The sequence below is a fragment of the Rhinoderma darwinii genome, chromosome 4, assembly GCF_050947455.1.
Source record: "Rhinoderma darwinii isolate aRhiDar2 chromosome 4, aRhiDar2.hap1, whole genome shotgun sequence".
Lineage (NCBI taxonomy): Eukaryota > Metazoa > Chordata > Amphibia > Anura > Rhinodermatidae > Rhinoderma > Rhinoderma darwinii.
Window position 1 is genome coordinate 17,506,848 of NC_134690.1, and position 19,687 is coordinate 17,526,534.

General features: G+C 41.9%; 1 protein-coding gene across 1 annotated transcript in view; it reads right to left on the reverse strand.

Annotated features, from left to right (window-relative positions):
• Window positions 1-6,800: 6,800 nt before the first annotated feature.
• PINX1 (PIN2 (TERF1) interacting telomerase inhibitor 1) overlaps window positions 6,801-19,687 on the reverse strand; it is a 190,934-nt gene continuing 178,047 nt past the window's right edge. Inside the window, exon 7 of the mRNA XM_075863806.1 lies at window positions 6,801-7,454. Within this exon, the coding sequence (XP_075719921.1) occupies window positions 6,888-7,454 (567 nt within the window). The 3' untranslated portion in view covers window positions 6,801-6,887. The remainder of the gene's footprint in view (window positions 7,455-19,687) is intronic.

Consider the following 19,687-nt stretch of genomic DNA (forward strand, 5'->3'; position numbering starts at 1 on the left):
CTGCCTTACTGCAGCGGTGGGGTCCAGGGTTGGAATCCGACCAGAGCCAACATCTGAATAGAGCTTGTATGTTCTCTGCATGTTTGTGTGGGTTTTCTTGAAGTACTCCAGTTTCTTTCCTCACTCCAAAAACGTACTAATAGGTTTCCCCGTGAAATTCTCCGTAGTATGTTGGCGCTATATCAGCAGTGTGTTGGACATTTTTTAAAGGTCTGTCAGTAGATAACAACAGTGGTCAACACTTCCCTCCCAGCTGGAGAGGAACAAGCTGCAAGTGATGGTAGAGATTGTATTTTTTCTTCTCACCAACACATGTAGACCAATATGATCCGGCAAACAAAATGAGCAACGCCGGTTGAAGGTTTTCCGATGGCATCTTGCCGTAGACAATGTACAGTGCTCAGGGAATGTTAAGACGGTCACATCTCAATGATTGTTAATGTCGATGAAACATCCACCTACCAATCCACTCCTACCGTGAGGCTGGCCATAGAGAGAAGGTGAATGGCGGCAAAGCGGCTGTTTAACCCCTTAAAGACCAGGCCAATTTTTATTTCTTCGTCGACATAGCCATATGAGGGCTTGTTTTTTGCAGGACAAGTTGTAGTTTTTCATGGCACCATTTATTGTACCGCATAATCTACCGGGAAGCTGAAAAAAATTATTTGTGTGAGGAAATGGTCAAAAAACTGCGATTATGCAATTTTTTGGGGAAGCTTGTTTTTACGGCGTCGATCAGGCGGTAAAAAAACAGTCACCTTATTCTACAGATTGATACCATTACAGCGATACCATAGTTATATGTTTTGTTTTACGACTTTTAAAAAAAATAAAACCGTTTGCTAAAAAAAATGTTTTGTGCTGCCAAATTTTGAGAGCCAGAACGTCTTAATTTTTCCATCAATTTAGCAGTGCCCGGGCTTAAATTTTGCGGGGGCGAGCTGTAGTTTTCACCGATACCATTTTAGGGTATATGCGACTTTTTGATCACTTTCTATTCCTTTATTTGGAGAGCTAAGTTGACAATTTGCGTTCACCGAGTGGGTTAAACAAAGCTACATTGTGATAATTCGGACTTTTACGGATGTGGCGATACCAGTTATGTTAACTTTTATTTTATTTTTTTAACATTGCATTAGGGAAAAAAGTGGGAAAAGGTTTTTTTTTTTTTAATTGTTAATATTTTTTTTCTTTTGGAACATTATAAAAAAAACAAGTTTATTTAAAGTTTTTAAAATGTTTTTATTAGTCCCCATCGGGGACTTTAACCAGCGATCGTTTGCATAGTATACTGCAATACGAATATATTTTGCTCTATATCATGATACTGACTGTCTCCTTTGAAGCCCTGCTCAAAGGAGTACAAAGATGGCAGACCTGGGGGCCCACAGGCTGCCTTGACAACTATTGTCACCGGCGGTCACGTCGCGGGGGGGGGGGGGGCAGGTGCGACGGCGTGTTTGAGGGGGCACCCCCTTATTCTAACAATTTAAGTGACGCAGTCATGATTGACCGCGGCATTTAAGGTGTTAAACGTGCGGAATCAAAGTGATCTTTGATTCCGCCTGTTGCAGTGAGGCGTCAGCTGTGTAACACAGCCGTCACCTGCTGAGTATGGACTGAGCTCAGCCCATGAGCTCGCCCCATACTTCCCCTTAACGGCTACCATGTACGTGGTTGGTCGTTAAGTGGTTAAAGATTGTTGGCAAATAATTGATGTTGCATTGGTTTTTATTAAAGTTCTGCCATCATACCAGGGTTTTAGCCAATAATTGAAACATTGAAAATTGGTGCAGGTTTGTTGCGTTTTCTTTTGGTCAGGTTGTTGGTCGTAACCTAAAGTTCATGGTACGATTAGCTAAACGAATGTTATAGTATTTTTATTTTGACAGTCAGATATCATAACGGCTTCCATGAAAGGAATAGTAGAACAATGTAATGTTTACTTACTACTGTCGTTGGCTATATTACCCTACCAATCACTTTATTTCCGTGCCTGTATAACACTGGATTAACGTTCCAGGGATTTCCTCTTCGTCAGTTGAGGCAAAAGAAGAAATGAATATTCATATCAATAATCTGAATATCTACGGTACCAAAATCTGACGAATCTATGAGGAAATGTATCAGGCACATGGGAATATTATTCTCTACAGATCATCATTATATTTACCTTGCAGTATATAAAAACGGGAATTTACTGACCATTTCTGTAGTAACAATTTCATAGCTAAAAAAAAAAATCTGTCGTAACATTCTATGAATAATTTAATTTCAGGAGACAATCCTAGAATTGGAAGTTAACCTGATTGCCTAGCACTAATAGTGAGTCCAGGTAAGGCCATACATTTTTTTTTTTATCGAAATGGAAGAAGACATTTTAATTAAAGACTATTTTATGTTGTATGCTTATTGTGGTAATGGTTTTCGGAGCCTAAAATGAGGCAGAGTATCAATCTGGTCTAAGTAACGGAGCATTCACACATCAGTTGTGTCATATCAGCTAGTGCTTTATTTACCTGTGCTGGACACAAAAAATTGTGGACCTGCCCGGTGGTCGATAGCCGGACAGAGAAATGGGCATGTATGGTTTCTCTATCTAGCTCGAAGACACTTCTGGGATCACATCTGATGACACCGGACACAAAACTCACCCCATAGGAAACTATGAGATTGGATTTGTCATCAGATTCCCTCCATTTTTGCCAGAGAAAAAAAAAAGACTGGAGGCCCAGGCCTATGTAAACAGGCTCTTATCAATGCTTGAGATTGCAGGCCCATAGTCTGCCATCGCACTACTCTTAAAGGGAATCGGTCATCAGAAAATTACCTGTTGTTAAAGTCAAGCTTTAAGTTAAACAAGTTTAAGACTTCTGGGTGATTTTTTTTCCATATTCTAGGTCATTATATTAAACAATAACCCTTAAATTTTGCGGTTTACCTCTGCCCACTGAGCCTCACAATAGACTGACTAGATATGCGAAATTTCGGTTTGGACCGAACCCGAATTTTAACAACAGCCCTAAAACTCATGTATAACACTGCCTAATAGTTCTAAAAGCCCTGTATAACACTCTTAGATATACCCCTAGGTGACCTAAGTACTTTTGAGCTATTTTTAAGGCAAAGTTAATGTCAAAGCTACAGCATCATCTACGGTTATGGGTAAACACCTGGTAACGGGTTGTAACTAACCGCTTGTTTAAAAACACACTGCACTAGCGCATTTTCTTTGAAAATTAAAAATAGGTAAAAAAATTAGCCCTTCTTGGTGCCTGCAGGTTTTTATACATACACGGTGGAAACAGAAATGGCTTTTTCCAAGCGGTCCAAAAATTATAAATTTTTTGGAGTAGCAAACGTTTTTGCGCCTGTAAAATGAAGGGACAATAGCTTTTTCAGCAGTGGCAGAGTATAAAACAATGGACAGGAGATCTGTGGTTGCGTAGGCCTTGTAGCAGCGGGCGGCAGCAGGGCTGGTGGACTGTTGGTAGTAGTAGCAGCAAGTGGACAGCGGTGGGGATAGACACCGCTGCATCAACAGCGGCACAGTATAAAACAATGGACAGGAGATCTATAGTTGCATAGGCCTGGTAGATTGGTCACATGCCATGCACGGAGCATGCGTCTCGTGACCTAGATGCAGTGCAGCCACAATGTTCTTCCCGTTATCATCGACCAAATTGCCTAGTGCGAGTTTGCGAGGAGACAGTCAGCTTGAGATTTCCTCCTTCATGCAGAGCAGCAACTCCTTCCATGTGGTTTTTCTCACCCAGGCTCAGCAGAAGTAATATAGCGTTGTACAGCTTCACTTTGCATCTTTGAAAGGAGGGAGGAGGATTCTTAGCTACGCTCTGCGCAGTCAGGGACAGGTAGACTTTCGTTGAGGAGGAGGCTAAGCGCCTGGTGTCCAGAGTTAAACCAGCACAACCGTAGAGGTATCAGTAATGCCTGGCCTTTTTGGTGGTGGTATATCGTACTGCAAAAAAGAGTTGGCCGTGAAAGACATTTACTGTCCCTGCCCATAGTTGCTGCTCCACGTGTAGATCGTGGGGTGCACCTTGCTGCACACCAAAAATTGCAAGGAGTGGCCCACCTTCTCCACGTGATTGTGCAAGGCAAGAACGCCATGCTTGGAGAAGTAATGGCTGATAGGTATCCGCCACCTAGGCTGAGCGCACGCCATCAGTTGCCTAAAGGCGGTGGACTCAACCAGAATGTATGGCAGCGACTGCACCACCACCAACTTGGCTGGCCAAGTGTGAGTTCAGCCACATGACAGCTGGATGACTGGGCACATAGCGTTTTGTGGACCATAGATTCCGTTATGGAGAACAGACAGGACAGAAAAGGAGGCGCACTAGATGACAGAGATGATGACAACAACAACGAGACTGTAGAGATTTGGAGCAGCAGCAGTATCGTCGTGATCACGTTGTAGGGCAATTTGATCGTCCCACGTGGCCTTGTGATGCTACTCTATGTGCTTACATAGAGCAGTAGTTGCTACATTTGTACCCTGGCCCCGCCTTACTTTCTGCTTTAAGATCCGGCACTGTGCCATGCTTTGCTCGTTCGGGAAGGTATAGAAAAATTGCCACGTGGCAGAGTACCGTAAAGAGCTAGTAATCCCACGCCCACCCGAGCTTGCCCCTTGTCTGGCAGGCTTTTGTGTGTAGCCTACACCGGCAGCAGTAGTGTCGCTGTCACCTGATCCTAAACGGACCATACCAGAAGGCCCACCCCTGGAATGTTTGCCCAATGTTTTGGCCCTACCTGTGCTCGGCTCTTTATCACCGACAGCGCCGCCACTACCCTCCTCCTCTGACGACATCATCACTTCCTCATTACCTGGTTCCCACGTACTGTTCAAAACCACATCATCATAGTCCTGCTCATCATCCCTGCCACTTCTCTCAGTCTGTTCTTATTTCTCATGGGCTTCTTGCCCCTCTTCACCATATCCACCTCCATAACTGGCACTACCACAGCTATGCATCTCAGCCACCGCTTCCACAACATACACCAAAAGCGGACTGTCCTCAAACAACTCCTCATCACTACTATGTTGTTGAGTATTTTCCTTATCCATAGGATCCCCTCTGCTGGCTCTTAGAATAAAAAGGTGGCACCCTACTAGGAGTGGGTAGTGAAGCCAGAGATGATGGAAGGGAAAGGCTTCTATTAGTTTGACAAGTAACAGTAGAGGAGTAGTAATCCACTGAAACCTGGCTCAAAGCCATTGCGTCAGAGTCTTCGTCCTGAGATTACCGAGAACGAGCCAACCACTGACCAATGGTCGTATCCTCCGAAGCACCACAACCACTGGAGATGGACAACTCTGCCTTGCTGATGCTGCTACTACCAGACACATGGCTGCTGCGAACACTACTAGGACTGGACCTGGGCACATGGCTGCTGCTATTAGTACTGGGCCTGGGCACATGGCTGGTGCAGACAGTACTGGTACTGGCACCAGTATCCTTACTAGCAGGGGACATTGTTAAAAGAAAGGGTGGGAAAGGACGGGGTAGAGGAAAAAACAGACATTTTAAAACAGACAACTCTCTGTGCAGTGCTAACTGCGTTTTTTTCTGTATAGCATTTAAAAAAATACACACAACGGGCCGAAAGTTAAAATTTTGCACAGCAACAATTGATAAGAAATGAATGCTCGATCAGCCAACAGCTATGCTTGACGATTCCCTCACGTATATACAGGCTCCGCCCTGCCGAGCGTGCATATGTTTGCATTGGGGAGAGGAATAAGCTGCTGTCAAGACTCCTCTCGCAGTGGCTTATCTCCTGTGGGAACAAAGGATTGGGCATGTTGAAATTCAACACGCTTGAGCCTTCTTTCCCCTGACAACTGCGTAACGGGAGAGTCCGGACATCCCGAACACATTAGTCGGCCAATCCTAACGAAATTGGTAGGCATGGCCGACTTTCCTCTAATGTCTATGGGCACCTTTAGTACCTTATGTCAACATAAGTGGGTGGTAATTGTGCCAAATGTTTATAACAATAGCATATTTGGCATAATATGTTTGGAGAAACTCTATAGCCACGCCCATTTTTAAAACCGGTTGAAGTAGGCGTAAAACTTTACAAAAAAACAAGTTATAGAATCTAAATCTCTAGCACATACAATTTTTTTTTTGTATTTTGTTTAGTAAATCTCCTCCATCAAGGCGAACCAAATCCCCAGTGCTCTAAAAATGTATTTGCTCCTCCCTAGTTATTCTCAAGTACTGCACACGTCACAGATAAAAATAAAATCATTCAGTATGACAAACATGTAATATTTTTCAATAACTTGATATTCTGTAGAAAATATAGTCACAAAGTTGACTCCAGATTGTGATATTTTAGGAAATTTCATTTAAAGTGTAGCTAAACGTTCGACAAACTTCTGACGTCATAGTGACATGTCAGAACTTTGGATTGGTGGGGGTCCGAGCACTGAGACCCCCACCAATCGCTAGAACGAAGCTCAGCGGCTTCGTTTCTGTTCGGCTTTTTCCGGAAAGCCGATGTATCGGGAGTACGGGCTCATAGACTTTGTATTGAGTCCGTACACGATACATTTATTTCCAGAAAAAGCCGAACAGACACGAAGCGGCTGAGCGATCACACGAGCACTTCAGCTGCTTCGTTCTAGCGATTGGTGGGGGTCTCAGTGCTCATACCCCCACCAATCAAAACTTCTGACATATCACTATGACCTGTCAGAAGTTTGTTGAACGTTTAGCTACACTTTAAGGGGTGTTCTCTGAAAATTTAGAACTCACAGGCACAAATACAAGAGGCCACTGGCATATTTTAATTCATCAAAACAGACATGAGTAGATAAAAAAATGTCCATCGTTACGTTTTAGTTTCATATTCTAAGCTTCTGTTCTATTTTGCTTTCTCCTCTTCTTTTTCTTTGGCTTCTCGGTGTCAATGTCCTCGTGGTGAGCAGAGATGACATCTTCCGTCTCCCTTTCACCACACAACTCTTTTTTCCTTTTGTTTTTATTCTTCCTCCTTAGCGTCTCATCTTTGTGTTCTTCCTCCTCCTCGCGATTCTCTGAGTTTTCCACAGTCAGAACTTTGTCCTTTCTCTTGTTTTTTGGCTTTCTTTTTCTCTCCTGACAATCCGAGGTCTCCTCACGGATTTCCTCTTGAAGATTCTTTACCATTTGTGGCTCCTCTGGGCAATATTCATTTTTTCTGTGTTTTTTCTTTTTGGATTTCTTCTTTGCGTCCTCTGAGTAGTTCTCCACACTGTCTTCTGGGCATTGCCCTATATTCGCTGTACGCTTGGCAAAGGTTTTTTTAAGCTCTGCCATCCTCTTGGCAAAGTATTCATTAACAGATAGGGAACTTGTCACTACGTTTCCTGACTCAACCTCAGTAGCGGGGCTTGGACTTTTACTCGCACTTTCCTCTGGTTCAGAATCCGTCTCTTCCTGCAAATACACAAGAAATGTAATGCTCCTGAAGAACAAGTACACATACATATATTTTTCTCTTTAAAGTGTATGTTCATCTTAGAATACCATTTCACAGCTCACTCCTAGATTATACATAAAAAGTTGAGTCACTGTATATACATTTTATTATTTGTATTCAGATCTTGAGTTTCATGCTGTATTATATTCCCAAATCTTCAGAACTGAATTACATAGTTACATATAGTTACATAGTTACATAGTTCGTACGGTTGAAAAAAAGACATGTCCATCAAGTTCAACCAAGGGATGGGAAAGTGAGGGGGAAAAATGTCTACACATAGGAGCGAATATTTTTTTTGTTCTAGGAAATTATCTAAGCCTTTTTTGCAGCATCTCCTGTCCCTGCTGTGACGGCTCCAGCGGTGACTATTCCATAGATTCACAGTTCTCACAGTAAAGAAGGCTTGTCGCCTCTGCACATTGAACCGTTTTTTCTCCAGACGGAGGGAGTGCCCCCTTGTTTTTTGAGTGGGTTTTACATGGAACAGGATTTCACTATATTTTTTGTATGTGCCATTAATATATTTATATAAGTTAATCATGTCCCCCCTTAGTCGTCACTTTTCAAGGCTAAATCTTTCCTCATAACTTAGATTCTCCATGCCCCTTATTAGCTTCGTCGCTCTTCTTTGTATTTTTCATCCTTTCTATGAACTGGAGCCCAGAACTGAACTGCATATTCTAGATGAGGCCTCACTAATGCTTTGTGAAGTGGTAATATTACATCCCTGTCCCGCGAGTCCATGCCACTTTTAATACAAGACAATATCTTGCTGACCTTTGAAGCAGCTGATTGACACTGCATGCTGTTATTTAGTTTATGATTTACAAGTACACCCAGATCCTTCTCAACAAGTGACTCCCCCAGTGTAGCGCCCCCTAGGACATATGATGCATGCAGATTGTTGGTACCCAGATGCATAACTTTACATTTATCTACATTAAACTTCATTTGCCAAGTGGGCGCCCAAACACTCAGTTTTTTTAAATCCGCTTGCAATTCACGAACATCTTCCATAGTCTGAACTATATTGCATAGCTTGGTGTCATCTGCAAAAATATAAATAGTGCTATTAACCCCATCCTCTATATCAGGGGTCTCAAGCACGCGGCCCGCGTGCGGCCCCTGGGGCTGTCATCTGCGGCCCGCGGGACACAGAGCCGCTAGTATCGGCTCTGCTCCGAGACTCTGGAATTCCCTGACATCGCTGTCCACATATGAACAGCGATATCTGGGGCTTCCCCAGAGCCGGAGTCCCGAGCAGAGCGCTGGTGTCGACTCTGCTCCGGGACTCTGTGGAATTCCCTGACATCGCTGCCCATATATGGACAGTGTGACAGGGTCTTGCCCAGAGCGGAGCAGAGCGCTGGTGTCGGCTCTGCTCCTGGACTCTGTGGAATTCCCTGACATCGCTGTCCACATATGAACAGCGATGTCTGGGGCTTCCCCAGAGCCGGAGTCCCGGGCAGAGCGCTAGTACAGGCTCTGCTCCGGGACTCTGTGGAATTCCCTGACATCGCTGCCCATATGTGGACAGTGTGTCAGGGTCTTCCCCATAGCGGAGTCCCGGGCAGAGCGCTAGTATAGGCTCTGCTCCGGGACGCTGCGGAATTCCCTGACATATCTGCCCATATATGGACAGCGTGTCAGGGTCTTCCTATTATTCGCTATTATCGGCTCTGCTCCGGGACTCTGGGGAAGCCTCTGACATAGCTGTCCATACATCGACAATGATGTCAGGGGCTTCCCCAGAGCAGGAGTCCCAGTGATGTCAGGAGCACAGCTGGAGTCCCAGGAAGAGCCTACTAGCGCTCTGCCTGGGACTCCAGCTCTGGGCAAGCCCCTGACATCACTGGGGCAGCCTCTACAGAGGGCACTGTGGCAGCCTCTACAGAGGGCACTGTGGCAGCCTCTACAGAGGGCACTGTGGCGTTATCTACAAGTGGGTGTGTGACAGTATCTGAAGAGGACACTGCCATTATCTAGGGGTGTGTGGCCTTATCTACAGAGGGCACTGTGGCCTTATCTACAGAGGGCACTGTGGCCTTATCTACAGAGGGCACTGTGGCCTTATCTAGGGGTGTGTTTCATTATCCACAGAGGGCACTGCGGCAGCATCCACAGAGGGCACTGCGGCACTATCTAAAAAGGGGCTGCCCAATCTTGACATGTGTGCTAACTGAGCCGCCGGACTGCATTTAGTGACACTTAAACTGGAAAGCTGGATTGTTGAAATAAGCACGTGGAGAAATATCTCAAATTTTAAGCCTAGCGCTATTATTATAGTAATGTAGTATTATTATTCTAGTAATATAGTGTTATAGTAGTTCAAATAACTAATTGATTAACAATAATTTTGTATTGTATCAAATTTGAAAGTAATGCGGCCCGTCAACTTCCCATTTTTTCTATATGTGGCCCACTTACCCGGCCGAGTTTGAGACCCCTGCTCTATATCATTAATAAATAAGTTCAATAATAGTGGTCCCAGCACTGAACCCTGGGGTACACCACTTATAACCGGGGACCATTCAGAGTAGGAATCATTGACCACAACTCTCTGGATACGGTCCTTGGAGCCAATTCTCAATCCAATTACAAACGATACTTTATAAACCTATAGTCCTTAATTTACCCATTTACCCGTCTATGAGGGACAGTGTCAAATGCCTTTGTAAAGTTCAAAAACACTATATCCACAGCGGCCCCTCTGTCTAGGCTTCTGCTCACCTCTTCATAAAAACAGATCAGGTTGGTTTGACAGCTTCTGTCCTTAGTAAAACCGTGCTGGCTGTCACTTATAATGCTATTTATTGTCACATAATCCTGTATATAGTCCCTTAATAGCCCCTCAAACATTTTCCCCACGATGGATGTTAAGCTTACTGGTCTATAATTATCCGGCGAAGACCTAGAGCCCTTTTTGAAAATAGGAACCACATTTGTCCTGCACCAGTCCCTTGGCACTATACCAGTCACTAGAGAATCTCTAAATATTATGAAAAGGGGGACAGAAATAACTGAACTAAGCTCTTTAAGAACTCTAAGGTGTAAACCATCTGGTCTCGGGGCCTTGTGCACATTTATTTTATTTAACTTAGCTTGGACCATATCTACATTCAGCCAATTCAGTATATCAACTGATCTATTAACAGCACTGGCACCGGCTACATCAGCTGCTCTTTTTTCTGTTGTATATACAGAGCTGAAGAACCCATTTAGTAACTCTGCCTTCTCTTAATCCCCTGTGACCAACTCCCCATTACCACTATCTAGGAGTCCTATATGTTCAGACCTTGGCTTTTTTGCATTTATATACTTGAAGAATTTTTGGGATTTGTTTTACTATCCTTGGCCACCCGCCTTTCATTTTGTATTTTTGCTGAGTTTGTTACTTTTTTGCATATTATTAAGCTCTTTATAATTTACAAATGCTACAGCTGTACCCTCAGAATTGTATTTTTCAAATGCCCTTTTTTTGTCATGTATTGCCCTTTTTACAGAAGGTGTAAGCCATGTGGGGTTTAATTTTCGTCGTTTATACTTGTTACCTATATGAATACATTTTGCACTATAATTACCCAAAGTAGATTTCAAAATCTCCCATTTATCATTTGTCCCATTATTTGACATTAGTTCTTCCCAGTCTATATTCTAAATTTCAGCCCTCATTCTGGGGAAATTGGCCTCCTTAAAATTAAGTGTTTTTGCCCTCCCAGCCTGTGTTTGTTTTTTACAGTATAGGTAAAATGTAACTATATTGTGATCACTGTTACAGAGGTTTTCACGAACATTGACGTTCCCAACAAGCTCTGCATTATTAGAAATGACCAGATCCAACAGAGCTTCACCTCTAGTCGGGTCTTACACAAACTGGCCCATAAAATTTTCCTGCAACAGATTGAGCAAATGTCTCCCCTTTGCAGTTGAAGCCGAACCATGACGCCAATTAATATCCCGGTAATTAAAATCTCCCATTATCACTACAGTACCCGCCTGTGCAGCCCGCTCCATCTGTTTATATAGCTGAACTTCCATCTCCTCAGTTATATTGGGGGGGTCTATAGATTACACAAAGTATTTTTTTCAGTGTTTACCTCCCTTTGTAATTCCACCCACAAGGTTTCAATCTCCTCACAATGTTCACCCTCTAATGTCTCATTCACACTCACCTTCATATCACTTCTCACATACAGACATACACGACCGCCTTCATATCACTTCTCACATACAGACATACATCACCACCTTCAAATCACTTCTCACATACAGACATACACCCATCATTCAATGAGAATCTGAACATAGCATACTCTGGTTTGTATTTTGGGAAGTATTGTCTTACCAACACCAGGTACCATCTGTACAGCCTTCTGATGTAGAAGAAAACAAACTGCCTGTTGTATTATAGGAGCTTTGCTAAACTAGTAGCAGGGTGTTTGTCAGCAAGCTAGGTGATTGTTTCCAATAACCAGCAGAATAGGGAGTCCAGCTCTGGAGTATAATACAGGCTGTAACTAAGGATCAGATCAAGATAAATAATGTAATGTATGTACACAGTGACTCCGCCAGCAGAATAGTGAGTGCAGCTCTGGAGTATAATACAGGATGTAACTCAGGATCAGTACAGGATAAGTAATGTAATGTATGTGCAGTGACTCCACCAGCAGAATAGTGAGTGCAGCTCTGGAGTATAATACAGCATGTAACTCAGGATCTGTACAAGATAAATAATGTAATGTATGTACACAGTGACTCCACCAGCAGAATAGCGAGTGCAGCTCTGGAGTATAATACAAGATGTAACTCAGGATCAGCACAAGATAAATAATGTAATGTATGTACACAGTAACTCCACCAGCAGAATAGTGAGTGCAGCTCTGGAGTATAATACAGGATGTAACTCAGGATCAGTACAGGATAAGTAATGTAATGTATGTATACAGTGACTCCACCAGCAGAATAGTGAGTGCAGCTCTGGAGTATAATACAGGATGTAACTCAGGATCAGCACAGGATAAGTAATGTAATGTATGTACACAGTGACTCCACCAGCAGAATAGTGAGTGCAGCTCTGGTGTATAATACAAGATGTAACTCAGGATCAGTACAGGATAAGTAATGTATGTACACAGTGACTCCACCAGCAGAATAGTGAGTGCAGCTCTGGAGTATAATACAGTATGTAACTCAGGATCAGTACAGGATAAGTAATGTAATGTATGTACACAGTGACTCCACAGCAGAATAGTGAGTGCAGCTCTGGTGTATAATACAAGATGTAACTCAGGATCAGTACAGGATAAGTAATGTATGTATACAGTGACTCCACCAGCAGAATAGTGAGTGCAGCTCTGGAGTATAATACAGGATTTAACTCAGGATCAGCAAAAGATGAGTAATATCATATTTACAAAGTTACTCAACTATTTATGTACATCAGTCTTATATGTAGACTGTAAAATGGTGATCAAAGGAGGCATATTTATTTTTTTAGAGTAAGTGACAGATAAAAAAACGAAAACAAAATGGAGTTAAGAGATTTCATTCAAAATAAACAATTCTCATCAACCCAAAACACCATCCGATGACACTGTGAGCTTTTAATAGCGGTAATGTTAAAGTATATTTGATAACAATGCCCCGTTTTCTTCACAAAGATGTTAAATGTAGCACAAAATATAGATTGGTTTCTGCTAGAAACCATATTTTGTATTTATTTTATGTCATGGTAAACTTTGATGATAAAGTTTGACATGTTCGTGGCCTTTCATTGAACAGATACATCAAAGTCAAACTTTGTTAGTGTAGTCCCAGGGGAGATATCATTAGGAAGAGATGATATATAGCTTAATCGATATACTATTGGCCAGATGTCCATCGTAGAGGGACAAACAATGAGAAAAAGCACTAGACCGTTTTCCCTCAAAAAGTTCTTTATCACAAAACCTTCTTCAGTTCATCATGAATCTGAGGAGACAATCGATTCTGAAATTAAAACTCATAAGACAAGTATTTCAGTGTTTAAGATAATGTCGCGTACAGGCTTGGGAAATGGGCAAGTACATCATAATTAATGGCTCTAGACAAATGGCGACTTGAGAGAAAACAAAATATGAGGATAATGAAGTCCTTGTAGATGTTGCCTAAAAGAAAAGCACAGGAGAAAGCTCACTTTGGCTTTCTAAACCCTAAACACATCTGCCCCAGGTTACACGCTCGGTAATTCTGTTTACATACATCGTTTCAATGACGTTAACCCCTTAATGACCGGGCCATTTTGCGCGTTAATGACCAAGGATTATTTTTTGCTTTTTCACGGTCGCATTCCAAGAGTCGTAACTTTTTTTTTTATTCTGTCGACATAGCCGTATAAGGGCTTGTTTTTTGCGGGACGAGTTGTATTTTGTAATTGTACCATTTGTAGATGCTTATAATATATTGATTAACTTTTATTAACTTTATTTTAGGAGAGAATTGAAAATAAGCAGCTATTCCAGCATTCATTTTCACGTTATAAATTTACGCCGTTTACTATGCAGCGTAAATAACATGTTAACTTTATTCTATGGGTCGGCATGATTACGGGGATACCAAATATGTAAGGGTTTTATATGTTTTTTCTACGTTTGCACAATAAAAAGCCTTTTAGAAAAAAATTACTTGTTTTTCCATCGCCGCATTCCAAGAGCCGTAACGGTTTTATTTTTCCGTCAATGTGGCCGTATGTGGGCTTGATTTTTGCGGGCCAATGTGTAGTTTTTATTAGTACTATTTTGGGGTACATAGGACTTCTAGATTAATTTTTATTTAATTTTTTATGGGGGGGAATGGGAGAAAAGAGCAAATTTTGCCGTTGTTTTTTGCGTTTTTTTTGGACGCTGTTCATCCGGCAGGTTAATTAATGTGTTCATTTTATTGGTCAAGTTGTTACGATCGCTGGGATACCATATATGTGTATGTGTGATTTGTTTTGACACTTTTACTAAATAAAACCACTTTTTGGGCAAAAAAAGTAGTTTTATTTGATTTTCACTGTAATAATTTTTTAATTTTTTTCACCAACTTTATTTAACTGATTGACATTTTTTTTTTTTAGTCCCACCAGGGGACTTCACTATGCGATCTGCCGATCGCGTATATAATGCTTCGGTATACTTAGTATACCAAAGCATTATTGCCTGTCAGTGTAAAACTGACAGGCAACCTGTTAGGTCATGCCTCCGACATCGCCTAACAGGCAGATGCTGAAGGCAGACCTGGGGGTCTTTGTTAGACCCCCGGCTGCCATGGAAACCCGACGGCGACCCGCGATTTCTTTGCGGGGGCGCCGATGGGGTGACAGAGGGAGCTCCCTCCTTCTGTCAAACACATTAGATGTCGCTGTCACTATTGACAGCGGCATTTAATGGGTTAAACTGCCGGAATCGGAGCGCACTTCGATTCCGGCAGTTGCAGCAGGAGCCAGGCTGTGTATAACAGCCGTGCTCCTGCCGCTGATCGCGTGGGTACAGTCTCAGTACCCGCGCCATCACAGGACGTATATATCCGTCCTCCTGCGCGAACTAGCAGCTGCAGAGGACGGATATATCAGTCCTTCGGCGTTACCAGGTTAAGGGCGTATCCTTGTTGTCTTTTCAGTTAATCTTTGCGGCCTCAAAATGCTAAAATATATTCCCTAGAAAAAAAACAAAAAACAAGGCTGGTTCTAAAGCCATCGGGTTTCCCTTTCACCATAGGTATGAACTGAGGGACTTTACAGGTGTTGCGGATGTATGTCTGTGCATTAGTATCACTGTAGTGCCACACTGTGTATTGGCTTGCAAATGGGCACCAGAATCACTGAAACATTAACCCTCCCCCCCAACATTTACACTCCCTACAATTCGATATTAAACAAGAAAACACTGGGTAAAACGGATACTAAAAAAGGTGCGTAGGGGCATTGGTGGACAGTCAACTTAACTTTAGCAACCAGTGCCAGGCAGCTGCGGCCAAGGCAAATCAACTTATGTTTTTGTCATGTGCATCTATCTGTATATTTTGCAGCACAACATGATTTTGTCTCTACGGAAATTACTAAACAGACTACACAAGGAATATTGTGTAAGGTTTTAGTCATCTGTGTATAGGAAAGACATCGATGAACTGGAGCAAGTACAGAGGAGGGCAACCAACCACTTTCTCTGTAAATACACACTTGACATCCCTGCAATAAGGTTGTTCCAAGTAGAACGTACTGTTTACACACAGCAGACCTTTGGTAGACGCACTTTTTGGTTATGGTACAGGTACCTACTAAGCAGGATTCACATGTAGCATTTGGTTCAGGCTTTCGTGGTGTACGTCAACCGGTTTTGGTTGCTAAAAAAGCAGAAGCCAGATGTGTGCAGTTAGTGAAAAGGCGAACATGATGTTCCCTACACACAATGACCTTATTTATCAAAATGCTCTAACAGAAAAACTGGCCTTGTTGCCCACACCAACCAATTAGATCTCACCTTTCATTTCTAAAACTGCTCTGGAAACATAAAATCTAAACTGCAGTAAACGAGGCCCGTTTTCACATTAGACAGTTTAGAGTGAAATCCAAAGTGTTTGTGGCTTTTTTTGGCCTCAGTAAAGTTTTGCAAGCAGTAGGTATTTTTGAGGGAGTTTTTCACCCGTGGGCCTCAATGTTTAAGGGCAGGTCTGATGCACTATTAGAACAAACGGCACAAAAAAGAGCCAAACCATGAATCCAGTGGACTTGTAGTTACGAGTCTGTTATATTCATTAGGGGAGTCCGCTGTATTCTGCGTTAGACTCCATCAACCAAACTATACAATACAATTGCTAATAGTGCAGCAAACACATCTACATACTGTGTTGAAGATTTTTTTTAAGGACTTTTTTTGGTGTGCTCTTAAACTTTTTGAGCCTGCTGATCCTTAAGAAAATGTACTATTATAATATATATATATATACACACCTACATATACACACACCTATGAGTAGTAGACCACCAGATCCTTCTCAGCGAATGTTCTCCACCTGAGTGAGTCTTGCCAATCAGCAGGCACTCCCCAGTACTAGAAACTAGCAACACCCGTCTCTGCTTACTCTTCTGAATTCCGAATCTGACAGGTTAATGACTGTAACCGACTACTGATATGAAGTAATGCTCCTGTAAGAATTCTTCTCAACACAAACACATACCTCCTCCCTTGCCCTCTCTTCTGGCTGTTTCAGGCAGGTTTTACAGAGGCGTTTTGATCCTAAAAATAAGAACCCCGTGGTCACTAACTTTTTTGTTGATAAGAAATTTAATAAGCATGGCCCAATGCACACAGAGCCAGCAGGGCATGGAGACAGGCAGGATGGTGCCAGCTCTGGTAAACTATTCAGCTGATGGGGAAGCATTAATCATCTTGAGGTCCTGGTCTATGCCAGCTCAGTGCCCGACTACCCCTACTGTCTGCAGCAAAGGCTGCCTGCTCACACATCCATGGCAACTTTATCAGTGCCACTAAAGTTGTGGCCAACTTAATCATTAAACCATCTCATCTCAAGAGAAATCTTCCAGGTAAACAGCAGAGATCTGTGCACGGAGCAGGGACAATGTAAATATATACTGTAAGCTCCCACAGACGGGGGCCCTCTCTCCCTCTGTATCCGTCTCTCCCTCTGTATCCTTATACTACTCGTACTTGCTTGTTTTTAGAGCATGTTCATGTATTTAAGCCCCTCGGGATGTCATATGTACAACGCCCTGGAAGTAAATGGCGCTATAAAATAAATCATCATAAACCGTTTTCATGTCCATAAATGTATAGCAATCTGTTCATGCCCTTATGTCTAAATGCTGATCAACAAGATCCAGTTTCCACGTTACCAATTTATTTAACGTTAAAAATTTTTTTTTTTAATCCAAACTGGGTGGCTAGAAAATTCATAATCTTCCTCCGCCTCCTCCATAAACTTTGTTGTCCAAGAGGGAGCCCAGTGACCATCCAGTCTGTGAGAGAAGAGATCCTATTCATGTTACATTACAGTTTTACAGGGTTAGGAAAAGGCCCACACGCAAACTCACCACCTCAAAAAGACGAAAAAAATCAGCTACAGATTCCCAGCAGAAACGGGACTCCAAAAATGTATATATTATTGACGACATGCCTTATATTAAGCAACTAAGACTGTTTTAAGCCCTATGGAGGCGGTCACAACCTTGGTTGTCCATTTTTGCGGGATGGACTTTTCACCATGTTTCTATTATTTTCTCAACAAGATGATTAGCACCAGAGGAGCGAATCCTTAAAACATTCAGACATGCCAGGTAGGGACCATTGTTTCCTAGACCTGTTTACACAAAGGGATCACTAGTAAATAATAGCAGTGTAGCAATATTGTTCCGAGGACTCCTGTGTATTGCCTAAGGAACAGAAAAATACGTTTCCATACATGCAAATTTTTGTGCTCAAACAATTAATTTTGGCAACAAAGAACTATATTGCTATTGTTCATCGCTGACGGTCTTGCTTATTTACGCTCGGTAGTCATCGTCACAAATCCCTATTATTGTTTGGATCCCACCAAAGCCGCGTGTAAACAGACTTTTCGGAAAAAGTGTTTTCGAACAACAATGAAGTTATTTCTACGGTCAGTTTAATCCTACAATTGATGAACGCGGTGATCGTGCTTGAAGATACAGACGGCATTCATCCTATGAAAGGACAGATCAGGATCTCGATATACTGTTATTAAACTCATTGGGTAGACGCCGTAGGAAAAAAAAAATTCGCAAAGTAAGCATTGTTGCTTTATGGTTACCTCGATTCCAAAAAAAATAAATAATAAAGCCTCATGCACACGACCGTAGCCATATGCAAGGCCCTGATTTTCAGGTCGGCTGTCAGCCGCGAGCCGCCCGCAAATCGCGGGCCATAAACATGGCCGCGGCCATTATTTTCAATGAGCCGGACACGCAGAACACGGCCGTAATAAGACATGTCCGTACTATCTGCGGTGCGGGCTCCCGGGCCATGCACGGACCGTAAAAACGACGGTCGTGTGCATGGCCCCATAGAAATGAATGGGGCCGCAATTCTCCCGTGGATTTTCGGGGGAATTGCGGCCGCAAAAGCATGAGGCCTAAAAGTGTGATTAAAAAGTTGCACATACCCCAAAATGGTACAGATAACAACTACACCTCACTTTGCTAAAAACAAGCTGTTACTCAGCTTCGACGACGAAAATAAAAAGTTGTGTGTCTTGCATGATGACTTAGAATTATATATATTTTTTTTTAAGTTTTCACTTTGTAAAAGTAGTAAAAGATAATAAAACGATATAAATTTGGTATTGCCGTAATCGGAATAACCCGCCAAATAAAGTTAACATGTAATTTTTTACTGCACGGTGAAGGTTGTTAAAGACGAAACCCAAAAAACAATGGAGGAATCTTTTTTTTTTTTTTTCACGTGACAAAGATTTTTTTTTCTCAGCTTTTCAGTACGTTGTATGATATAGTACAATACATAGTATTGTATGGTATGGTATAAATAGTATCGTATGGTATGGTATAAGTAGTATGGTATAAATAGCAATGTATGGTATAAATGGTATGGTATAAATAATATGGTATGGTATAAATGGTATGGGATCTCCAATGGGAGTGCTTACCTTACATCTTTCAAACTGAGAGATTTATAAAAAATACACACATACATATTTATATACACACACACCAAGTGGCATATTTCTTCAATCCTTTGACATCTTGGCCAAAATAACTAAATATGGTTATATGGATTTTAAAAATTTAAACAAAAAAAGTTAGAACAAAAATATAGCTAATAAAAGAGAAAATTGCATGATTTTCAAATAAAATAAGGATTACATTTCCAAAGAAATACTGAACTCAGAATAGAACAATGAATAAAAATCATGAGAGAGCGATCGAGAGTGATCGAGAGATAGAGAACAAAAAAAAATCTCCTGAAATTCTCTATTCGCCTGAATCACTTGTCAACCACATTTAAGTTAGAGAAATGTTTTGGTTGAATAGATCTATTAATTATACCTATATTACAGGTCAGGACCGTAAACACGATCATATGACTATTCCGGGACTGTACCAGGGATTGAGCAGTGACGTTCTTCTGTTCAGTGATTTGTCATGGTCCCAATAGAAATAGTAGAACGGATT